Consider the following 25,374-nt stretch of genomic DNA (forward strand, 5'->3'; position numbering starts at 1 on the left):
CAGTTGGGGGAAGGCCTAGACTTCTGTACCCCAGCGCGAGGCGAGACGCACCAGAGACAAAGCAACGGAGAAAAGCTGGAGCAAGGGGACAGTGGTACCAGCTCCTTGCAAAGTGTGCTAGGAGCCTCCAGGAGGCTGGGGCTTGGCACCAGGAGCAAAATGAGCCCAAGATAAAGGAAAACGGCCCATTGGGGCCCAATACATCCAATGGGAAAATATCCCAAAGAAATCCCAGAGTGGGCCAGTGACAGGGGGAGAGCACAAACTTCATTAATAATTTATGACCCAGGGAGGCGGACCCTACCCCAGAGGTCTGTGAGGTCTGGGGACTGCCTCCCTGGGCCCAAAGGTAAAGGACAGGTCCCAGGAACCCTATCTGGGGGAGCCGAAGATGGAGTAAGTTGGTGCATTCAGGGTTGGTAGTCAGGGCCCCATCCCAGCCCCCTGATGCGAAGGAGGAAATGAGGCGAGCAGTCATGCCCCTCAATAGTGGCACTGGCTCTCCTCTGCTCCCTGTGCTCATTTCTAGGGGTAGCAGGGGTCACCGCAAATCGTACAGCCCCAATGAGAGGACCAGGTCACAACCGACAGCTGATGGCAGCTAATTAACATCTCAGAGATGGAGGCATTTTTTCCTGGTCCTAGTAGGAAGATTGCCTCATCAATGGAACAAATTATGCTGCATTTTCCAAGCTCTACATGAGATCCTCTGTCTAATCCTGACAGAGTAAGTGTAAAGGAATATCGTCTCAATGTTTGAAAATCGTCTAGGTCTCTTCTGAATTGCTAGACATGAATGTCCCTAGTCAGGTATATTTGATATTTGTTATGTCTAAAAATGTCTAATTGTTATAAGGTATCAAGGGTTATGTACAACATACATAAAGGTTGATGTAAAAAAACATACCTTTTCTGCAATACCTCTAGATCTTCTGCGAGGATAAAAGGATTGATGGTAATAAATGGCCCAAGCTGCCCATCTTCCACACCGACATCCTTCAGAAACAGAAGTATCTTTTGGATATCTTTTTCAAAATCTAGCTTCAGTAGGAAGGTAGCTACATTAGGACGCCTTTCCAGCTTGGACAAATTAACACCTGTGAAAACAAAATTATTATGGTAGTAAAACACAGAATTAAAAGAAAATTAGATGTAAACAATTCTTATAACGACAGTATCAGTAATGCTAATTTCCTGCTGATCATATTGCCTTCCCATATAGGCAACCCCTAAAGATACACAAGCAAATCCTGATTCAGTACACACTATCCTGTCTTTATCCTGTCATCCAAAGTGAGCAGCATGTTACTTGAGTTCATGAGCTGCAAAAAGGCATTTTCATCAGTTAGAGAGCATCACTGTTTTGTGTCCAAGGTTGCTTTGGAGTATCATTTGAACAAAGAGGTGAGACTAATGCCAAGACAGGGTGGAAGTAGGAAAGCATATCTTCCCAAATAAAGGACAAAAATCGTAAATTAGACATGCAGCAGGGAATTTCAACATATGCTATAATCTCAGCTAAACCTGTGGTTGTTGCTGGCTTACTCCGATTACCAGAAAGGTCTGTCTGGAATCCAGCTTGGAGACATATTTGCAGTTTACTCCTAGAAGGATACTTGGATGGCACAGCTCAACCTACTGATTGGTGGTTGATTCTTTTATGAGCAGTGATAAAAAAAAAAAAGGAGGATGTTCTCTTGCCAGTAGCAGACAGATACGTAGTTAAACCGGAACGAGCTGTCTCAGATGAGATGATGTCTGAAGACATCAGAGCCGATACACTTGTTGACTCAAGACAAGCTTCCACCAGAGGCCATGTGGCAAGTGAACTGAGTAGAAGCAGGATGCTGATGGATCAATGTACAGGACTTAGAACACATCTTCAAGCATCAAATGACCAAACAAACGCCGCCAATGAAGGCTGTGGTACACCCTCCCCAGGAATTCTTGCCTGTCCCCAGGTCTCTCCAAATATCATCTGAAGAGCCTCGGCAACAGGAAGAGTAAATTATGAAGGGGAATCAGTCAACAGTTCTAAGAGACAGAATATACACATTTTATGTTAATATTTTGATACCTTCCTTTTGGATGGTGGTATACTCCATCATTTTCATGACCAATCTTCTGTGCTCCGCCACACCCATGATCGGGCAGAAGATGCAGGAAAGGCTTACAAGAAAGTGCAGCAGGAGATTTTTGCTCCGAGCCATGGCTGCACAGCTTATGAACTCTAACTTGCACAACTTATACAAGAAGCAAGAAGAATCCTCAACTTTTTTTTTTTTTTGGCAAATATATTTTTATAACTCAAAGTACACAAGAAAGTACGGGGTTCTCTTAAGAGGGCGTCGCGGGTACCAGCGTAGCCCTAGGTTATACGTGTTCCTATTTGGAAAGGTAATGTCAGTGAAATGTCAGTAAGTAACTGCAGAGTGCGTGCGCGGGGAGAGAAACCGGGGACAGTGCCACCTGGGCGGACTCAACCTCTCTGTTAAAGGAACAGGAGGGAGTGCGTAAATAAACTTGTTTCTGGAAAGATCGGGATCCAGCTAATCTAGTGAAAAATTAAAAACACCTAAGCAGACACCTGTAAGGAGTGACAAATTTAATGGTGGTGTCTGATTGGTGTAGTTAAAACAGGGGTTGGGACACCTCTGTGAGGATAAGGACTCACAGGGTCACCTAACTAATAGCCAACATGTTTCTGCCCTCAGAAGTGAGCCAATAGAGGTCTCGGGGCATTCGTCAGGGCCTAGGATCCCTACGTCTCACGTTGGAGGAAATTTACTCTATGTAAAGGTCAAAGAGTGTGAAGTAAAAGGTCTACCTTACCCAAGGAGTTACCTTGAGGCGGCCCTTTCATAGAGGCTACTGGCCTCTGGTATCCAGGAGGGGGAGTGTCCCCTTATAGTCAAACATACATCAAAGGGGGCACTCGCCGTGCGCCTATACCGTCCTCTCTTTGGACCGCTTGGATATATATTTTTATTGCAATTTCAGTTGTCTAACAATCCTGCAATTGTGGTGCGATACAACTTTTTTCAACTGTTTTTTGTTTCAATACAGTGGTTCAACTCAGTCCATACATACCGGGCCCACTACTAAACTGGGACCCTAAGAACTCACAACTCACCCAGCTTCCCCCCTCCCCCAATTAGTGAGTCAAATTTCGTGGTGAGGGATGAAATGTGCATTGAGGTCATATAAGTGCTGCCTCGCCTTGTGTGTGGTATTGTCAGGTTCCCTTTCAGTAAAGATGTCTGCTATCAGGTGTGGTGCGGTGGGGCCCCGTCAGTCCGTTATTCAGTCAAGGGGCCAGGTCAGTCGGGCTCTCCTCTTCCATGGCCTCCATCACTACATCCCATACTTGTGCTATTTCTGGTGGTCTCATACCTCTTTTGGCCTCTCTGAGAAGAACATCACCCTCGCATCTAGCCCATTTTTTCAATTCCCTTTTCCATTGAGACATCCTTGGGCCCGTTGGATTTTTCCCAGTCATTGCAATTTCCCTCTTGGCCAACATGTAAGCCAGGTCCTGAAATCTGCCAGCGACATTTGTCTCGGACGTATGTGGGAGCCACCCAAGTAAACAATGGCCCATTGTACAGGGAATTACCTTGTCTATCGCTCTTGCCACTGACTGGGTCACCTCCCCCCAGAACGTCAGTAGGGTTGGGCAATCCCAAAACATGTGCCTGAATGCTGCTCCAAGCAAACCACACCTAGGACATTTCGCTCCGTCTGTTCCAAAGTTCTTGTTGATCTGACCAGGGGTTAAATACGCTTGATGCAGCACATAAAAGTTAATAAGCTTAAATCTAGTGTTTCTAGTCGTCCTGGGGAAGCCCTCAAGTATTTGCTCCGATGCTTTGTCAGGAATATCGTTGCCCAGATCTCTCTCTCCCATTTTAGTCTAAGTTGGGTCAATGGGAGGGTCTTATCTGCCCTTATTCTACCATATAAATTTGTCACCGCTTGGAGCTTACCCGTGGAGGTCGCCAGGTAGGTACAAGTTGTCTGTGAAGGGGGCTCTCCCAGTCCCTCCCGCCAGTGCAGCCAAATACTAGCAGTGATTGAGCCACAGAGTGGAAAATGACCCCCCGGTAAATCAAACTCCGCTCTAAGGTCTTCAAATGTTGTCATCGTCCCTCCTTAAACAGGGTTCCCACTGTCTTAACCCCCTCCGGAACCCAGGCTTGGAGCCCCTCCCAGTTACTCATATGTGGTAATGCCAGTATGGACAACAGTGGAAGGTCCGGGGAGTAGGGGGTCTTTATCTTAGGTTTACATAAAATGCTTGTCCATCATTGAATCAAGATTTTCAGTTCAGGGGAGTCCCCTGTCCTGCCGCAGACTCCCCAACACCTCAATTAACCTTGTCCACGGTGGAGTGAATGGTTTCACTATTGCCTTAGGGTCCTGTCTGCTTGCTATCCACTGTGTAAGCCATTGGAGCTGTGCCGCCAAGTAATAGGCTTCAAAGTCGGGGACCGCCAGCCCTCCATCCGAGGACTGCCTTTGAAGTTTGGCCAATGCCACTCTCCTTCGTCCGCTACCCCACAGGAATGCTATGACCAGTGCCTCCAATTCCCTAAAGGTTGCCCTGGGTATCCATATCGGTAAGACTGTAAAGTAATATAGTAGCCTAGGCAGGACTATCTTTTTTAGAAGCGCTACCCTACTCGCTACAGACAACAGCAAGGTTTGCCAAAAAGTCATACTGGTGCTGACGGACTGCAGGGTTCTTCCTACATTGCCCTCAAGGATGTCCTGCAGATCATGGTACACCTTAACCCCCAAATAAGCAAGACAACGCGGTTCCCATATGACCGTACCCAGCCCAAGAGGGGGTGCTGCTGCAGGACCCAGAGGAAACAACCTGGTTTTGTCCCAGTTTACTCCCAGTCCCGAAAGAGTACCGAACTGAGCGAGCATTAGCTGGGCTCACGGCAGGTCTCTATGCATATCCCCCGCAAAAAAATCAGCAGGTCGTCGGCATATAAGGCTATTCGGTGTCGTCCCCCTCCTGCTCTTAATCCCCGACCTCCCTCCCCACCTCGAGCTGCAGTTGCCAGTCGCTCCATCGCCAACGCAAACAGCAACGGACACAGGGAGCAGCCCTGTCTAGTGTCCCAGTCCACCACATAGCTTTCTGGTATTATCCGTCCTGTGCGCACTCTGGCAGTAGGTTTGGTATACAGTAACTGCACCCATGCAATATAGTAAGATCTCAACCCCAGCCTGGCCATCACTGCATAAAGGATCCCCCACACTAGGCTGTCAAAGGCCTTCTCGATATCCACAGCTAGCACCCTGCCATCTTGTCGTCATGGACGGGGTCCCTCATGATGGCTAATAATCAGCATATATTATCTGCTGTGTTTCAACCCGGGACAAAACCCGCCTGATCTGGGTGTATCAGTTTTGTCATGTGAGGGAGGAGCCTTGTTGGCAAAATCTTACTGAGGATCTTGTAGTCCAAGTTCAACATGGACAAAGGTCTGTAAGCGCCGCACTCCGTAGGACTTTTACCAGGCTTTAGCAGAAGCACCACTATCGCCTCTCTTGCCATTGCCAGCAGTATTCCCTGCTTATTCCCTGCTCCCTGACAGCATTATAGAGGGGGTCTAGCCTTAGAGCCAGTAGTTCTGCATATACAGCATAAAACTCAACTGGGAAACCATCCGTCCCAGTGTCTTCCCTCTGGCTAACTTCTTGATGGCCCCCTTGATTTCCTGCTGGGCGATGGGCCCACCAAACTGCCCTGCTGTGTCAGGTGTAAGTGCTCTGAGTTGCATTTCGGCCAAGAAAGCCTCTGTGGTTTCCCTATCACATTGTAGGGTACTTTTGTATAACCGCTCATTGTAGGTTAGGAAATGTGTATTAACTTCTTCCTGTCCATAGATGCGGTCCCCTAGGTCTGTTTTCATTTCCAGTATGATTGAGCCTCTCTGAGTCGGCAATACCACCCATGCCAGCATACGGCCTGCTTTGTCCCTCTCCCTGTGGGCTCTTGTGATATAATTCCTGTAGTCGAAGCAGTGAAGACTTTCCACGCACTCCGCTACTGTTTCTTTAAGCTCAAGTATTGTGTACTGGAAGTTTGGATTCTCCGGCCTATTCTTTTCAGCCTCTTTCAGTTTATTCTCTGCCTCCATGGTGTCTCCAAGCAGTGTTCTACGGACCCCCACCGCTCCCGCTTTACACCTTCCCCTCATCACCACTTTAAAAGCATCCCATTCTATCAAAGCATTGCTGGTTGTGGCCTTGTTATCCGCAAAAAAATGAGTAATAAGCTGTTTCATCTCCTCCTGATATTGTACATCCTCTAACAATTCTAGTTTCAATTTCCATGTGGGATACAGGGGAGGGGCAGGCCCCACTTCAGTGATAACAATAGTGGGTTATGATCTGAGATAGTGCGAGCCAAGTATTCAGCGTTGTGTATATGTGAGAATACATCTGGTGTACACAAGAATGCATCAAGCCAAACGTGTAGCTCATGTAAATAAGAGAAGTACAAGTCGTCCCTGGTGTCTGGGTGCAACTTTCACCACGCATCTACCAGGTCCCAATGTGACTGCCAGGATGTGAACTGCCGTGCCACCCTAGTAAGTGGGGAATCGTGCAAAGGGGGGTGTGAGCGGTCTATGAACCTCACAAATCAGTCCAGAGTTGTGCGGGTCAGATGATGCAGTCCGACGTCCCCGGAGTCACCTCTGGTCCCGACCCAGCCGATGCCTGCAACGCTTATGAGTCTTGATCCGATCCTGAATGTTCCAGCTCCTCGTCCACCATCCGGTAAGAGCCGGGGTCTGATCCGCTTAGAGATGCCACTGCTTTCATTGCCTTCTGGTGTTCTTTTTGCACCTCTTTATTTGAAGGAGTCCTCAATTTGTGGTTCCTGCTATGCCGGGCTCTCCTTTGGCGTTGTGGTTGCGGATCCGCAGTCAGATGGCCCTTCTCTGATGATGCCTGAGAGTCTATCCACTGCCACACTTCGTTTGGTGTGCTAAAGAACTGTGTGCCCCCCTTGGCCACCACTCTATGTTTTGCAGGGAACATCATTACATATTGTATCCCTAATTGGCGCAGTTTCTGTTTAGCGTCTCGAAAAGTGGCCCTCTGTTTCTGTACTTCCCGCGAAAAGTCGGGAAAGATACAGATCGTGTGGTTGTCTATTGTGCAGTCACCGTTCCTCCTGCCTTGGCTCAGCAAATAGTCCCTATAATGCAGCAAACAGGCTATAACCGGCCTTGGAAGGGCCCCCGTAGGTGGAGGACGCACCGGGATCCTATGCGCCCTCTCAAGCGCAAAAAGGGTGAGAGTCCATCCCCTACCACTTCCTCTTTAAGCCAGCGCTCCAGAAACTCTACCATGTTATTATTTTCTATGCGTTCCGGTAAGCCAATCATGCAGATATTATTTCGCCGGAAACAATTTTCTGCATCCTCTGCTAGTAGATCTAGGTCGCAAATCTGCTTTTCCATCCGGTTCATGATCTTGGTTGTGTCACTAACCTGTGGCAGGAGTTCTTTGACTTGTTTTTCTGTGGTGGACACTTTTTCGGCCAAGCGACGGTGGTTGTCTCTGAGTATTGTTAAGTCGGTGGCCATGGTGTCAATTTTCCCTTCCAAGGCTTCACGAGAGGCTGTTATGGCTTGTAGTATGTCCTGAAGGGTAGGGTCCCCAGTCCCCTCCGTAGGGTGGGTACTCTTGGCTCCCCGCGGTTCCGTCATTGCATCCGCAGCAGCACCATCTTTCATTTCTGTATCCTTCTTGCAACCAACTTTTCCCATTTCTGGGTCTCTGCTGCTATTCTCTACAACAATAGAGGCCTAATCGGTCTTCCTTGAAGTACTAACGGATAGATGCAACAAGCCCCCTCCTCGTTAGCGACTCTACAAGCTCTCCTGCTCTCCAGCTCGCAGAGGATAACTGGTTACTTTGCTTCTTATCTTGTAGCCTGCAGAATCTAATGAAGCAGGCCCCCGATTCCGCAGTGAGTCCCTTTCGCTTGTGGCTTTGGAGTGTGTTCCATATTTGGGATCTTCCCCCGTTGCGGGGGCACCTCCTGTGCAGCCGTCTCCCCCTGCAGATTGCCTCCATATTCTGCTACAGCCGAAGATTATGTGGCTCACCTCATCCCTCTACACAGGACTCCTTCTCCTGGGCAATATCGGGGTCGGAACCCCAGCGGTCTCCTCTCCTGGGCTCCCTGCGGTACTCACAACTCCGGCACGGCTCGGCAGACCTCCTATCGCCACCCTTGTTGGGAGCGCCCCCGTCACGCAACTGTTGTACCTCTGCGGTCTGTCCGCCTTTGCTTCTGGGCGCGGTGCCCAGGGCCGGGTCCGGAGACCCCCCTCTCCTTTCTGCCTCCTCTGGCGCCCTATGCCAGCCTGGAGCCTGGCCTCGTTCCTGGAAGGCTGGTCACTGCATCTCAGGGACTCTGCTGTCTCCAGATCCCGCTCCCTGCCATGCGCCTCTGTTCACTGGTGCTGCCAGGGAGCGCAAGGCTTGTCCCGGCTCGCCACACACTGCAGCCTCCGCTGGGTCTCTCACCAGTCCAGGTCGTCCGCAGCCCCCGTCACACCCCGCGTGCTCTCTCCAATGTTCCAAGCGGGCGGGAGGTCTCAGGCTGCCAACTTGTGCTCCTTCGCGGCCCCTGACAACCCAGCCAGTCCGGGCCGATCCCAGACCACTGCATGCGAAGTTCACTCATCAAAAGGCACAGGGGCCCCTCCCACACTTCCAGCTATGTGCCGGGAGGGGCTGGGGGCCCTTCGAGAATCAGGATGTAACGGGGTGGGGGATTACTGGCGGGAGCCTCACGAAGAGACTTCTTGCGCCGTCGGGCTACGACCCCAGAAGAATCCTCAGCTTGTACAGATTTTTGTTATGTACTCTTCTGAGACAAGCATAGCATTAATGTATTTACAGCAGTGCTGATGTTATTGCTTTTTGTGCGGAGGAAAGTACAATACTAATGTGCGTTCCTTATGATACAGCAGGTAATCTTGTTACATTAAGGGTCATTCATAGCAGACAATTTACAGATCATTAAAGATAGTTTCTATACATACACACATATTAAAGCTCAAGTATGCCTTAGTATCTATTAAAGAGGTTTCATCTGCATTTCATTTCTTGAAAGTCCCAGAATACCCCTAAAGTTTCAATCAATTGAATTGGAACTTAAATTTCAGTGTGTAAGGAAATGCCTCCTTAGGATGGTTACCCCCTGTCGTTTTTTGCCTTTTGTTGATGCCAGTTATGATTGAAAGTGTGCGGGGACCCTGCTAACCAGGCCCCAGCACCAGTGTTCTTTCCCTAAACTGTACCTTTGTTACCACAATTGGCACAGCCCTGGCACACAGTTAAGTCCCTTGTAAATGGTACCCCTGGTACCAAGGGCCCTGTTGGCAGGGAAGGTCTCTAAGGGCTATAGCATGTCTTATGCCACCCTGGAGACCCCTCACTCAGCACATGCCCACTGCCTCAGCTTGTGTGTGCTGGGGGGGGGGGGGGGGGGGGGGGAGACAAAGTCGACATGGCACTCCCCTCAGAGTGCCATGACCACCTCACACTGCCTGTGACATAGGTAAGTCACCCCTCTGGCAGGCCTTACAGCCTAAGGCAGGGTGCACAATACCACGGGTGAGGGCATATGTACATGAGCACTATGCCCCTACAGTGTCTAAGCAAAACCTTAGACATTGTAAGTGCAGGGTAGCCATAAAAAGTATATGGTCTGGGAGTTTGTCAAACACGAACTCCACAGTTCCATGATGGCTACACTGAAAACTGAGAAGTTTGGTATCAAACTTCTCAGCACAATAAATGCACACTGATGCCAGTGTGGGATTTATTGTAAAATGCACCCAGAGGGCATCTTAGAGATTCCCCCTGAATACCAGTCCGACTCCAAGTGCTAGGCTGACCAGTTTCTGCCAGCCTACCACAACCAGACAAGTTTTTGGCCACATGGGGTGAGTGCCTTTGTCACTCTGTGGCCAGGAAAAAAGCCTGTACTGGGTGGAGGTGCTTCTCACCTCCCCCTGCAACAACTGTAACACCTGGCTCATGCCTTTTGTTACAGCACCCCAGGGCATCCCATCTAGTTGAGATGCCCGCCCCTCCGGCCACTGCCCCCACTTTTGGCGGCAAGGCAGGAGAGGATAATGAGAAAAACAAGGAGGAGTCAACCACCAGTTAGGACAGCCCCTAAGGTGTCCTGAGTTGAGGTGACCCCTGCCTTGAGAAATCCTCCATCTTGAGCTTGGAGGATTCCCCCAATAGGATTAGGCATGTGCCACCCTCCCCTCAGGGAGGAGGCACAAAGAGGTAGTAGCCACCCCCCAGGACAGTAGCCATTGGCTACTGCCCTCCTGACCTAAACACACCCCAAAATTTAGTATTCAGGGGCGACCCAGAACCCAGATTCCTGCAACCTACATGCAGAAGGACTGCTGACCTGAAAGCCCTGCAGAGATTATGGAGATGACAACTGACTTGGCCCCAGCCCTACCGGCCTGTCTCCAGACTCAAAGAACCTGCACAGCGATGCATTCGACAGGGACCAGAGACCTCTGAGGACTCAGAGGACTGCCCTGAACCAAAGGACCAAGAAACTCCAGAGAACAGCGGCACTGTTCACCAACAGCAACATTTTTGCAACTTTGAAGCAACTTTTAAAGAACTCATTCTTCCCGCCAGAAGCGTGAGACTTCACACTCTGCACCCGACGCCCCCGGCTCGAGCTCCAGAGAACCAACACTGCAGAGAGGACTCCCAGGTGACTGAGACCTCGTGAGTAACCTGAGAAGACCCCCCTGCAACACCACAGCGATGCCTGCATAGAGGATCCAGACTCTCCCCATGACCGCGACTGCCTGGTAACAAGGAACCCGACTCCTGGACCCAGCACTGCACCCGCAGCCCCCAGGACCGAGAGGAACCAAACTCCAGTGCAGGAGTGACCATCAGGCGGCCCTCTGCCTAGCCCAGTTGGTGGCTGGCCCGAGAAGCCCCCCTGTGCCCTGCCTGCATCGCCTAAGTGACCCCCGGGTCCCTCCATTGCTTCCTATAGCAAACCCGACGCCAACTTTGCACACTGCACCCAGCCGCCCCTGTGCCACTGAGGGTGTGTTTTGTGTGCCTGTTTGTGTCCCCCCTAGTGCTCTACAAAACCCCCCTGGTCTGCTCCCAAAGGACGCGGGTACTTACCTGCCAGCAGACCGGAACCGGAGCACCCCTGTTCTCCATAGACGCCTATGTGTTTTGGGCCCTTCTTTGACCTCTGCACCAGACTGGCCCTGTGTTGCTGGTGCGGTGACTTTGGGGTTGCCTTGAACCCCCAAAGGTGGGCTGTCTATGCCCAAGAAACTGAACTTGTAAGTGCTTTACTTACCTCAGAAGCTTAACCATACTTACCTCCCCCAGGAGCTGTTGATTATTGCACAGTGTCCACTTTTAAAATAGCTTATTGCCATTTTACCATATACTGTGAGCACTACTGCTTTAATTCAAAGTTCCTTACATACCTGTGTGGAGTACCTTGCATTTTATGTATTTACTTCAAATCTTGAATTTTGTGGTTCTAAAATAAATTAAGAAGAGATATGTTTCTATATAAAAACTATTGGCCTGGAGTTAAGTCTTTGAGTGTGCGTTCCTCATTTATTGTCTGTGTGTGTACAACAAATGCTTAACACGACCCTCTGATAAGCCTACTGTTCGACCACACTACCACAAAATAGAGCATTAGAATTATCTAATTTTGCCACTATCAACTTCTAAGGGGAACCCTTGGACTCTGTGCACACTATCCCTTACTTTGAAATAGTATATATAGAGCCAACTTCCTACACAGTGCTTCATCATTGCAGCTTGAATCCAGCTGTACAGACAGGCAGAGTGAAGATATGCCAGTGCCTATGTTTCAGTCATGTGCCACTCCCTTTGCCCCAATCTAGGCTTGGCCAGCATACTATCCTTTTCAGGGTTGCCAGTTTTATGGAAGTAAAGAGATAAACATTGCTCCTGTTGGATCCGGATTGCAAGGTTAGTGTCAATGTGACACTGGCTCCTCAACAAGAAATCTGGCAAGCTGAAAAGGTTGAGCCATATGCTCTAATGTAATCAAATTTTTCAGTCTCAAACCTGCACTACAGATTATGCTGCGGCCCAGGTAACATATTTGACACAGCATCCTCCCACTACACCATTTGTTTGAGAGACTATAGCTCCACAAACCTCTGAGTCTTCTATCCCTTGTTCTCTCGCTTTCTTCTTGATTCTACCCCTTTGTCTGTTTACCAACAAGCTAAAAAGGGTAGTGATGTAAGAAAGGGTTGAAGCTTGAGTCCAATTCTTGCCTGGCCTACAATTACATTCTATTTAGATGAAAGTTTCAACGTTAACCATACCAGACCCAAGGAAAAACTGTTGTGGTGGTCAAACTGAACTGGCAACCAAGAGATGCAGAGCATGAGACTCATGCTAGTAATAGAAAATATTGGCATGACACAGAACAACAGGCCTTCAACCAGTCAAAATGGATAGGTTCACTATCCCATCCTAATGGAAAGGCACAGGAAACACTGGTAAGCAGGGATCCAACACAGGAGGATGAACTTTCCAATACAGTAATGTATAAATCTTTAAATACAGATACTCAGTCAGCACCTGAAATTAGTATTTTATCATTAAAAGAAACTGCATTCGGTTGCTCAGGCTAAGATCTTCCCAAAATAAAAACATACCTTTATTAGATGCACATGGAGACGCAAATACAGATCTAGGAATCAACCCCAACTCACAAGACTGAATGTTAAAACAAGGAACATAGGATTCAACCAAGCAACAATAACTTAAGGTTGGAGAGCTTTCCAAAACAAGTGGAGTGAATACACAATGACTGGATTAGACTGGTATGTGGCCAGGCACAAAGTGTCCACTGTTTCAACATTCAGCAAAAACCAAATCACAAATTTATGTCTAAGGTTCTCTTGGTTAATTTGAACAGAGAGGTGGTACAGCCAGACAGATGGATGTAGCAGAGGCTAGATCCCCCAAAACAAGGCAAATTAAAAAGTGACTTACCTTCAGGTACTTTCGGATCTCTGTGAAGGAGATGGTGTGAATTCCAAAGATATAAGGATGTTCCCTGTAACCTGGAGGTTGGTAACCACTGCCTGGGGTGACCTTATCTTCAGCGATCAATTGTCCAGATAGGGGAAGACTGATATTAACCCCCCCCACCCCCCCCCCCCAAAAAAAAACATCTAAAAGGTGTGCAGCATGAGCATCCAAGGGGCACTGGTGAGGCCAAAGGGGAGCACCTCAAACTCAAAGTGCTCTTGCCTCACTGAACTGTAGGTAGAGCCTGTGGGCCGGCAGGACAGAAATGTGGAAAAAGGAGATCTGCAGGTCCAGAACTACTATCCAGTCGAGGGCAGATAAGACCTGGGCCAGGGTTATCATCTTGAATTTGTCCTTCTGTACAAAGGCATTAAGAGTGTAAAGGTTTTAAGAGGGCAATGGTTTAACTAGGATGAAGGCCTCCATCTTTTTTTCTGCACCAGGTAGTATAGGAAGTAACAATCAGTTCCTACCTTTGATGGCGGCACTCTCTATATATATGGATCCTTTGGAAAAAATGGTCTGCACTTCTTCTGTAAAAAGGACAGGTAGTCTCTGTCAGCTGCTCTAGGGTGGTGGAAGGTACAGTAGGGTAGAAAAGATTGGTAAGGCATAGCACCAGAGGATAATTTGCAGGGCTCAACTTGTCCAAAGTAGCTGCTTGCCACCTTGGAAGAAAATGCCACATCATGACTCAGCCAGGGTGGCTGTGTGTCTTGGAGGACATACTATAGGAGTTCTGTGGCAGCTACAGGGGCGGACCACTGGGTTGCACACCGCCCTTGCTGTCCACTTTGTCTTTGGGATCCATGGCCTTTGCCATGAAATGGCTGCAGGGTTGAGGTGGTTTTGCTGAACTGGCTGCATAGGTTGGTGCTGGTGGAATTAGAAGCCCCTACAGTAGCCACGAAGGGGACGAAACTGATATTGGAACTATCACACTGGGGTAGCCATGCCCAGAGACACAGACTTGCTCTCTTTAAATGACTTGATGGCAAAATCAGCTTTTTCACCGAGCCATCACATCAAAGGGCATGTCCCATCAGCAACGATTGGACATCTCCGGAGAAGCCTGTGGAATTCACCCAGGTGCAACGCCAAGTGCCAGACTTGTGCCAATAGCCCAGCCTATGCAGTCTGTAGTATCCAGCCCACATCTAATGGTGAATTTCACTGCAATGTGGCAATTCTGAATGGCCTGTGCGAGGACAGGACTTAAATCCTGTGGTACAGCAGGTAAAACCTAGGCAACAGAGTCCTAAAGTGCGTGAAAGTAACGCCCTAGCAAACAACTGAAGTTCACGGACTGCAAGGCAAGGCTGGTGGAGGAAAACACGCGCTTGCCAAATCTTTCGATGCACTTAGACTCCTGGTCTGGAGGAGTAATAAGGAAAGCACTGAGTGTGACTTTGCTGGTGGGTGCTGAACCACCAAATTTTCTGGTGTTGCGTCAGCAATAGTGGGTCGTACAGGTGGAGGACTTTGCAGTTCCTCAGGGCCTGGAGGGGAGCCAGGGGGAGCTGGTAGCGTGCCACAAAGGTTCAGTGTGGCCTCATCATTTGCTGCTGCGTCGCCGATGGACCTTGAAATGCAGAATGCATCAGGACATGATTTGGAATCTGCTCAGAAGGGGATTGCGTGGAGGAGCGAGACCAAGAAGTGTGTGCTGGCGCCTTCCCATCTTCACTAAAGTTCAAGAGTGGCAGGAAGTGGCAGATTCCCACTTGAGCTTCTTTTTTGACTTACCCGAGTATGTTGACCATGACGAAGATCTGCCACGGGAAAGACCTGCTACTTCAGTAGCAGGAATGGGACCTTCCGTTCGACTGAGCGATCACAATGTGGAGTCTTCCGATGTTTTGCGACATATAACTTTGCCTCATGGCCCAGGATGACTATCGGGTTCTTCTGGGGGCATTAACTGAAAGCCTTAAAGTTGTGCTCCAACCCCAATCACCATAGGCATGCCTGATGGGGAACTGTCACAGACTGTCACGGGCTACTCGTCATTTATGACTCAGGCCAACGAACTGCAGAGTGGTCTCGATCCTTGTAGGTTCTGCCTCGACTAAGGTAAGGGCGGCCCTTTCTGGCAGCCACGGTGCTGCTTACGACGGGGCGTCAAAAGGCAGTTCGTGCCCTCCAGGAGTCCCAGAGGAAAAAAACCCTAAGGGAAAAACCTCTGTGGCTGGAACACTCTGGAACAAAAATAAGAACAAAAGGTAAGTCTTTCCACAATGAAAACAAATACTGGAAGAAACTGGAACAGGGAAGGAAAAGACCTGGAGAAAAACAACCGGAGCGTGATCACCACCAAAAGAAGTGTTGCCGCGCAAAGGAGAACAAGAATCATACTCCTTATATACCCTAAAACAGGAAATGACAGATCAGAAGAAAAAAGACGCCATGTTGGATTGGGAAAGGACCATAGGAGAATACAGAGGAAGGCGCCATTTTGGAAAAGGGTCCTAATGCATGCAGGGAAAACGGTAGAAGCAAGGCATGCTGGGATAAAGAAGAACATGGCTTCTAAGTGTAAAACAGGAAAGAAAGAAGAACAGGAGAAAGAATAGAAAAGAGAAGAAGAAAAGAACAGGCTTCTCCAGGTAAGTGAGGGGTCAAGGGGAGAGGGGGTGCCTACTTCTAATTTTGAGGGCATTCCACGCCCTGAACTCACCGAGACCCAATTCCCACTTTAGGGCCTTGTGCGAGGAAATACAAGACAAAAGGGGTGCGGCATGCTCGGCGGCCAAGAACATGAACTGCGGCTCCAGACGCACCCCGAGCCGATAGCTCTGCTCGGGTTGCGGTGTGCCGCAGCGTGACAGTACGTCTCCCCGGAGCAGTGGGTTTGTGCAGATTCAAACGGAAAAAACGACGGATCAAAAGAGGGACGTTGACAGAAGAGGCATCTTCCCAAGAACACTTACTAAGAGAATAACCCTTCCAATGAATAAGATATCGGAGATGGTTTCGGAATATACAAGAATCACATATTTCTTGGACTTCATATTTGGGTTCGTCATTCACTAACAAAGGGGGAGGACAGGTGAATTGCCTATGAAAAGGGTCAGGATTACAGGGCTTCAGTTGAGACGTGAAATACTGGATGGATTTTCCATGTTCAAGGCAAACGGAGATGGGAGGACACTTGATTAATCTTCTGAAGAATTGAAAAGGGTCTATAATAGCGAGGTTTGAACTTATTTTGTGACAGACGGAGGGGTAAAAATCTGGGAGAAAGCCAGACTTTATCTTGGATTTGATAAGATGGAGCTTCACATCATCTTTTATCAGCCATCCTTTTCATTTGTTGTTTAGTAAACAAAAAATTAGAACGTATAAGGTGTTGAATTCCACGTAATTTTGGAGAAAAGGAGGTGATTGTAGGAAGTACAGGAGAGTTTTTAGGATTAGCAGAAAAAGACTTGGGATGAAAACCATATGAGCAGAAAAAAGGAGTGACTTTTGAGGCACTATGTACTGTATTATTATATGAAAACTCAGCAATGGGTAAATACGTGGACCAGTTACTCTGAGTGGTATTGCAAAAACAGCACAACGTATTGTTCAAGTCCTTGATTCAGGCGTTCCGTTTGCCCATTAGTTTAAGGATGAAATCCAGAAGATAGGGCTACCTCGATATTTACGGTTTTACAGAAATGCTTCCAAAAACGTGATATGTATTGAGGACCATGATCTGAAACAATAACTTGAGGGAGACCATGGAGAAAAAAAATCTCTTGTATGAAGAGTTGACTTAATTCTTTGGATGTGGGTAGTTTCTTTAAGGCAGTTAAAAATGAGCCATCTTAGTAAATTAATCTACAGTCACCATTATAACTCAATTTCCTGCTGAGGTTGGTAATGAACACATGAAATCGGTTGATACAGTATGCCAAGGGACTGGTGGAACAGGTAAAGGTTGAAGTAGTCTTGCAGGCTTAGTATGGATTGTTTTTGCTTGACCACAGATGCAACAAGAAACCACGTAACTCTCAGTATCTTGCTTAAATGTAGGCCACCAAAAGGAACAAATGAGTAATTCCTGTGTGGCTTTGATACCACGATGACAGGCCACAGGGGAGTCATGACACATTTGTAGTGCTTTTCCTTGCACTATCTTAGTAGGTAGAAACAACACATCTTTATGGTAGTACCCTTTAACCTTGCATAATTGTGGACGTAGCTCTTTCATTTCTAGTTCTGAGAAGATTGAGTACTCGGACTATAATTTATCAAGGAAAGACTGGACTAGACTAATAATTCTGTCTAGTTCAATGGGGTGTTGTGAAGGGGAATTGATACTTTCAGGGTTGCGTGGAGACAGGGCGTCTGCCAAAATATTTTGAGAACCTGGAATATAGGCGATATAAAAAAAACGGAATTGGCTACAAAAGAAAGCCCAACGGGCTTGGTGACTGTTCCGACATTGAAAGTTTCGTGGGCACTGTAAATTTAGATGGTCTGTTCTCACTTCAAATGGCTCCATAGAACCCATAAGGAATTGTCTCCACTCCTGACAGGCTGTTTTTAGAGCTAGAAGTTCTCGTTCCAAAACTGAATAATTTTGCTCAGAATCAGAAAGCACATGGGACAGATTAAAAAATATATAAATTGGATGTTCTAATCAGTCGTCGTCCTGTCTTTGTAATAATGCATCCCCTATAGCTCTTTCTGAAGCATCAGTGACTACGATAAATTGTTTGCTGGTGTCCGGATGCCCTAGTTTAGGAGCTTGGGTGAAAGCATGGCCTGAACTTTCTCTGGATCCATGGAAATACCAACTTAACTAATAGGATACCCTAAATATTTTAGCTCTGTCTTGTCAAATTCACATTTCTCGGGTTTACAGTGGAGTTGATGTTGCCTAAGTCTGTCTAGTACTTGTATTACATGTCTGGTGTGATGTTCGGGATGTCTGGAATATATTAGGATATCATCTAAGTAGATTACTACGGTGTGATTTAAAAGGTCAGAAAATACCGAATCCATGAATCTGAAAAATAGAGGAGGCATTGGTTAACCCAAAGGGCATTAACCTATATTCGTAATGACCAAAAGGTGTACGAAAAGCGGTCTTCCACTCATCACCTTCTTTAATTCTTAAAAGATGGTAGGCACCCCGAAGGTCTAACTTTGAAAATATCTGCACCCCTCTGACTGCTTCCAATATATCTTTGAGGAGAGGTAGTGGATACCAGTCTTTTATGGTAATTTTATGTAATCCACAAAAGTCGATACAGGGACGTAGATCCATCGTCTTTTTGGGCACAAAGAAGAGGGGAGCCCCAGCGGGAGAAGAAGATGGTCTAATAAGACCACTCTGTATATTTTCATGCAGGTATTCCTTGAGTATTTTCTTTTCACGTTCAGCAAGAGAATACATTTTTCCCTATTGGGACAATGGCTCCAGATTCGAGGGAAATGGTACAATCGTATTCTCTATGTCGAGGTAATACTGGTTTTGAGGGTTTTTGGAACACGTCTATATAATCCAGATAGTGATTAGGTACCCCTGAATAGAGTTTATGGAACACCCTAATTTGGGTTCTGTTGATAACATCTTCCTTTGGTGACCAATATGTTTCCAGGCATAACAATGGTCTTGACAGAATTTGGAAGACGGAGAAATACTTCTGGTTTCCCAATTGATATAAGGATTATGCTCTGTAAACAAGGGTATTCCTAGGATTATTGTATGATTAGGAGAGGAGATCAGATCAAAACAGACATGTTCCTGATGTTTTCCAAAGCGTAGACATAGGGTAGGAGTAGTACTGATGACAGGACCGTAAGCTAGTAAGGATCCATCTACTGTATGACCCTGTCCCGGAATGTCCTTAGGTAGTCGGGGAATTTTTTGTTTCATGGCCCATGTCTCATCCAGATAGATCCCACTGGCTCCACAGTCCAATAATGCCAATGCTCTTTGTTCCCGACCATCGGACAACTGCAGTGTAACAGGTAACAGAAACAGGGCAGTTGCATCTTCTTTGGAAGAACAAATTGAAGGTATCTCAGAGAATCCCGTCCCATCCCTTCTCAAAGAGGATGGGAATTGGCGTTTCCAAGGACTTCACAGGACGGACTGGGCAGGTACGAAGCAAGTGGCCAGCAGCTCCACAATAAATACATAATCCTTTTCTCTGTCTATTTTCGCGCTCACTAGCAGTGAGAGGGCCATGAGCGGTGTCTGTTTGTATTGGTTCCCCTTCTGTCACTTCTCTTAATTCAGGTCGCGACTCTTCGGAACGATGGATGACGGTACATAGTTTCCCTGCATGAGAAGGTCCACAATTCTTTCTCTTTTCTAGACGGCCTTCCTGTAGACGATACTCTATGGAGAGCGCTAAATCCATTAAGCCTCGTAAATCTTCCACTCTAGCTGAATGTACTAGTTCGTCTTTTATCTCTTCACGAAGACCTCTACGAAAAAGTTACAAGAGTATGTTCTACCCACGTAGTCTCTGCTGCCAGTTGTTTAAAACGCGTATATATTGTAGAACATCCTGGGTACCTTGCTGGATTTCACAAAGCTTCCTCCGCAGACGACTACAATCCCGGGTGTTCAAACATTTGTTTAAATGCAGCGACAAAAGCTGAACAGTCAGACAGTACAGGGTCAGTGGAGGCTACCAACGGAGTCACCCAGGCCAAAGCAGGACCAGACAGGGCACTGATTAAATATCCCACTTTAGTTTTATCTTGCGCAAATTGAGATGGTCGGAATGCAAAATAGACTGTCGGAGCATCGAGGAATTCTTGCAACTTGTTTGGATCTCCTGAAAAACATGGCGTATTAGCAGAGATAGTGGGAACATCTGTTGTTCGGGAAACCAGGGCTTGTTGTAAAGCTGCATTTTCATTTTGTAGTTTTTGCAATTCCTGGGCTTGTTGTTCCCTGCAGGAACTGCAACACCTAGCGGTGAGCCTCAAATGCTCAGGCTTCGTGTTACAATGCCCCCAGGGCACTCCAGCTAGTGAAGATGCCTGCCCCCTGGAAACAGCCCCCACTTTTGGCGGCAAGTCCAGAGAAGATAATGAGAAAAACAAGGAGGAGTCACCTACCAGTTAGGACAGCCCCAAGGGTGCCCTGAGCTGAGGTGACTCCTGCCTTTAAAAATCATCCACCTTGGTTTTGGAGGATTCCCCCAATAGGAATAGTGATGCGCCCCCCTCCCCTCAGTGAGGAGGCACAAGGGGGGTGTAGCCACCCTCAAGGACAGTAGCCATTGGCTACTGCCCCCCAGACTTAAACACACCCCTAAATTGACCCAGGAAATCAGATTCCTGCAACCTGAAGAAAGGAGGACAGCTGACCTGAAAGCCCCGCAGAGACGACGGAGACACCAACTGACTTGGCCCCAGTCCTACCGGCCTGTCTCCAGACTCAAAGAACCTGCCCAGCGGGACCAGTGACCTCTGAGGACTCAGAGGACTGCCCTGCACCTAAAGGATCAAGAAACCCCCGAGAACAGCGGCACTGTTCAGAAACTGCAACAACTTTGAAACTTTGAAACAACTTTAAAGAGACTCTCACTTCCCGCCAGAAGCGTGAATCTTCACGCTCTGCACCCGACGGCCCCTGCTCGAGTCCAGGACAACAAACATCGCAGAGAGGACTCCCAGGCGACTCCAACGATGTGGACACCTTGAGTCGACCCCCCCCGCACTCCCACAGTCACAACTGTAGAGAGGATCCAGAGGCTCCCCCTGACCGCGACTGCCGGGTAACAAAGGAACTCGACGCCTGGACCAAGCACTGCACCTGCAGCCCCAGGACCGAGAGGAACCGCCTACCAATGCAGGAGTGACCAGCAGGCGGCCCTCATCCTAGCCCAGTTGGTGGCTGGCCCGAGAAGCCCCCCTGTGCCCTGCCTGCATTGCGTAAGTGACCCCCGGGTCCCACCATTGCTTTCTATAGCAAACCAGATGCCTACTTTGCCTACTGCACCCGGCCGCCCCTGTGCCGCTGAGGGTGTGTTTTGTGGGCTTGTGTGTGTCACCCCCCCCCCAGTGCTCTACAAAAACCCCCGGTCTGAGGACGCAGGTACTTACCTGTAAGTAGACTAGGACCGGAGAACCCCTGTTCTTCATAGGCACTTATGTGTTTTGGGCTCTTCTTTGACCTCTGCTCCTGACCAGCCCTGTTGCTGGTGCAGTGGCTTTGGGGTTGCCTTGAACCCGCCATGGTGGGCTGCCTATGCCCAGGAGACTGTCTGTGTAAGTGCTTTACTTACCTGCAAAAACTAATCAAACATTTACTTCCTCCAGGAACTGTTGCAGTGTCCACTTTTAAAATAGCTTATTGCCATTTTAACCAAAACTGTGTGTACTATTGTTTAAAATCAAAGTTCTATACTTACCTGTTTGAAGTACCTTTCATTTTATGTACTTACCTCAAATCTTAAATCTTGTGGTTCTAAAATAAATTAAGAAAATATAGTTTTCTATATAAAACCTATTGGCCTGGAGTTAAGTCTTTGAGTGTGTGTTCCTCATTTATTGCCTGTGTGTGTACAACAAATACTGCTCGACCACAATACTAATGCTCTGTTTTGTGGTAGTATCTAATTTTGCCATAATCAATCTCTAAGGGGAACCCTTGGACTCTGTGCACATTATCTCTCACTTTGAGATAGTATATACAGAGCCAACTTCCTACACTGTGGTTTTGAGGTAGATTTGTCAAGACGGGGCCAAGTTTTCTTCATCAGGCTGGAATGGTAGGAAATGGTGTGGTAAGCAGGCCTCCTACACCTCACCCTGTGTACCCTCTTCATCTTCCTCTCAGAGCTGATCTCCTCTCACAATCTATCGTCCTCTGCATCCCACCAAGCAGGGGGACAGATTGAAGGGTGCTCAGTTTGTCTATTGACTGCACCAAGGATTTCTGGACAGTAACCAGCCCCTTATAAGGCACACAGCAAACTACAGGTAGGACAAAGCTGGCAAAAAGAGAATCTTATCGAGGTTGATCAACGTACGCATCAAAATGTGTCATGCCTTAGTAGAGAAGGAACCACCTGAGGCCTAAGGGTCCATTCCACCAGAGGCCAATCTTACATCACACCTTGGCAAGGTGAGTTCCTTTATCTGAAATCTGCAGAGCAGCTACATGGGCATCCCTATATAAGATTGTAAGCACTACTGCCTATGATGTGGAAGTGTGATGGGTTGGACCTTTTACCCACTTTGTCTTCCAGGACTTCTTGCCTGACTATTTTTTCAAAGCCCCTCCAAGTGGTGCACTGTTTGGCAATCTATTCAAAAGGTGAAGAATCTGCAGATAGAAGCCTCTATCAGAAGAAAAAGTTACTTAACTTCAGTAACAATCTTTCTGGTGGACACTCCACCTGCTGATTTCTCACCAATCCACACCTTCCTCTCCGTCTTGAAGGTTGGTCATAGACCATTCTAAAAAGGTTCCAAAAAATATTTGCACAGCACATCAACATACATGATGATGTTCTTGTCCTCCTGCTCACTGGAATCACAAAAACTGATGTGAAACTAACATCAGCATGCCACAGAGGGCACTTTATGGCTTTGGTGACGTTACAATAATATCTCTTCTAGAACCGATGGGGAGCCAACGCCTTCTACTGGTGTGGCAGAGGTATGGAAACGTTCATGGACGCAGGCTGGTTCCTTGGATATTTAACAAGGTGGAGAATCTGCACATGGAGTATCCATCACAAAGATTGTCACCAAAGCTGAGTAACTTTTTCTTTCAGACAACAGACACATTCCAATTGAGATGAGGAATCCAGATCCACCAACATTACAGAATATAAAGAGTAAGTTTTTCCTGAAGTCATCTAAGTAGCTCAAAGAAATCAATAAGAAAATGTGGGTGCTGGATGTGAAACATATGTGGTTATTTGCCTGCAAATCTTCAGATATAATATATGAGAGAGAGAGAGAGAGAAAGAGAAGAGAGAGACACACAAGCACACACACACAACTGCAGAAGGAAGAGACAAATGGTGACAGGAAGCCTAAGACGCTAAACGCTGTGGGGAAACGCTGTGGGGTGATGCCATAGATGCAAGTACAGGACTACTTATGACTGGTGATTTAGATGTGACAAAACTTGCCATGAGATAATGCATCTCAGCTGGTGACCCATGTGCATTTATGCATGCTGCAGTAATAAATTTTGTCAAAGGAAGCTGTCACCAGTGCATGTCTAAATGAAAGTACACAAGTGACATATACTGCGCAGAATTGGGACACTTCTGAGCTTGTACTGGCTGTACTACTTGTTTAGAGCTAGAAATTATGAAATTAAGATTTTGATTAAGGGGGTGGTGGGTGTAAGAGAAATAGTAACCTAACCAGGATAGTCATATTATATTCAGGAGTGGGGAAAAATATTGTTACAATAATTGTTAGTTGCCTAGTGACTATTTGCTCTAAATTAGAAGAGCAAGTTGTTTGGCTGGGTGATGGCTTAAGCAGTCCAATAAAGAGTCAAATAAAGAGTTCATATATGAGGAAGAGGAGATGGAAAGGTATATCACTTAGAAGACACAATAGATGGCATAGATGGATATACGGAATGAGGTGAGGTCTGACTAAAAAATTATATTATAACAGTTATAACAGTTGAATGTAGAATGAGAAAGAGTAAGGCAGAGGATAAAGCATAAGTGAGTAACATTTTAACAAGGATGATACAGTAAGCATCACGTGTAATGTTGAGGAATGGTGAGCAATAATGAATGGTGGGGTGCAGGTCTTTCTTAAGAAGAAATGTGTCCAAGTCGATATGAGAAGTCACACTTTCTGAAGGAAGACCATGGTACACTACTTAAGAGCTGAAGGAAAAATATTTGCCTATTGTTTAAAACAAGAGACGGCTCTTGCCTGAAAGTACCATTTATACTGATGGGCAAATTATCAAATGAATTTACTTTATGAAAGGATGCACAGAGATAGCTAAACCTAGTATGTATTTGATGTAGAAGGGACCATTTATATCGCTCACTGACTAAGATTACCTAACTGCATTAAAATAAACAATGAATATTCATTTAGCAAATGAGGCATTGACATATTATCTATTCAAGCTCCTCCTGGCTTCAGGAGTAAAGATGCTAACTAATGAAAGGATCTTGAATTTTTAGATGTGTAGTGAACAAACAAACGTGTGAAAGATTATAAATTTAATCTCCTGCTGAAGAGTTAGAGATGGTTCTAAACCTATTACCCTGCTGTTCTTTTCTGGGTGGAAGGAGGTGACATCCACTCCCTAGTAACTGAAATTTCACACAGAAACCAGGGTGCAAAAACATTTCCTTTTGGAGGATGGATGAGGGTATTCATAACGAGGAAGCATAGATCTGATCAACTAGTTTTCCAGTGTGAAGCACACAGAAGAGATGTCCATAGTTGGTATACTGAAATAATTTAATGTATTCATCTGGGGGAAGGGGGCATTTATAGTTCAGAGATCAGAGCATTACAATAAAATTACAAGATTGAACTCTCCAGAATTAATATGCTTCGGGACACAAAGGGAGTCATTCTGGAAGAACTATAGTGTTGTAGAAGGAATTCAGAAAGAGCTTTGGAGTAGCTGGGAAGTCTGATATAAATTCATACCACAAGCAATAACTTTGTGAGGGAAACAAAGCAAGTAGGACACTGGAGTTGCTTCTGTAAAAACAGCAAAACATTAAAGCTTTGCTGTTCCTTACACAAAATTACTGTAGAACTAAAGTTGATAACCTGGAAATTACAGTAGTGTACCATCATTTTTGAGACCAGCTTCCAAACTAAATACTAAAGTCAAAATATATAGCACTACCTTTGTTCAAATACTACAGAGTGCAATCACTCGCCTGGTGCACAAAAATCAATTTGACTTCAACCCGCAACTAAACATGGCAATAAAGCTACACAGGCTGTTCACTACATATTGGAAGTTTCTATTTCACTCTGCAGAAATCTTAGTTGAGGCCTTAGGCACCATGGCTCCTCTGGTTGAGTGAACACCAAATTGAGGGGTGTCAATGTCTGCCTCCAACAAACTGAGCCATCTGATTATAGTGGGGGAGGATAACGGGCCAAACAGTTTCTGTACAAAGAGAAAATGCTATTTGGTATTAGGAGTTCTGAAATCCTCTATCATGGCCTTATATAACATAAAACACCTAACCACACAAAGCCTCTCGTAATTGGGGAACTCTGAATAGGATGCCACCCTTGTGTTCTTAA

At 46.7% G+C, this 25,374-nt stretch overlaps 1 protein-coding gene across 2 annotated transcripts in view; it reads right to left on the reverse strand.

Annotated features, from left to right (window-relative positions):
• Window positions 1–25,374, reverse strand: part of MTERF3 (mitochondrial transcription termination factor 3) — a 249,876-nt gene that overhangs the window by 84,660 nt on the left and 139,842 nt on the right. For both annotated transcript variants that reach the window (XM_069220511.1, XM_069220512.1), the window contains one exon: window positions 908–1,097. In XM_069220511.1, the coding sequence (XP_069076612.1) occupies window positions 908–1,097 (190 nt within the window). The remainder of the gene's footprint in view (window positions 1–907; window positions 1,098–25,374) is intronic.

This window comes from Pleurodeles waltl, chromosome 2_2, assembly GCF_031143425.1.
Source record: "Pleurodeles waltl isolate 20211129_DDA chromosome 2_2, aPleWal1.hap1.20221129, whole genome shotgun sequence".
Lineage (NCBI taxonomy): Eukaryota > Metazoa > Chordata > Amphibia > Caudata > Salamandridae > Pleurodeles > Pleurodeles waltl.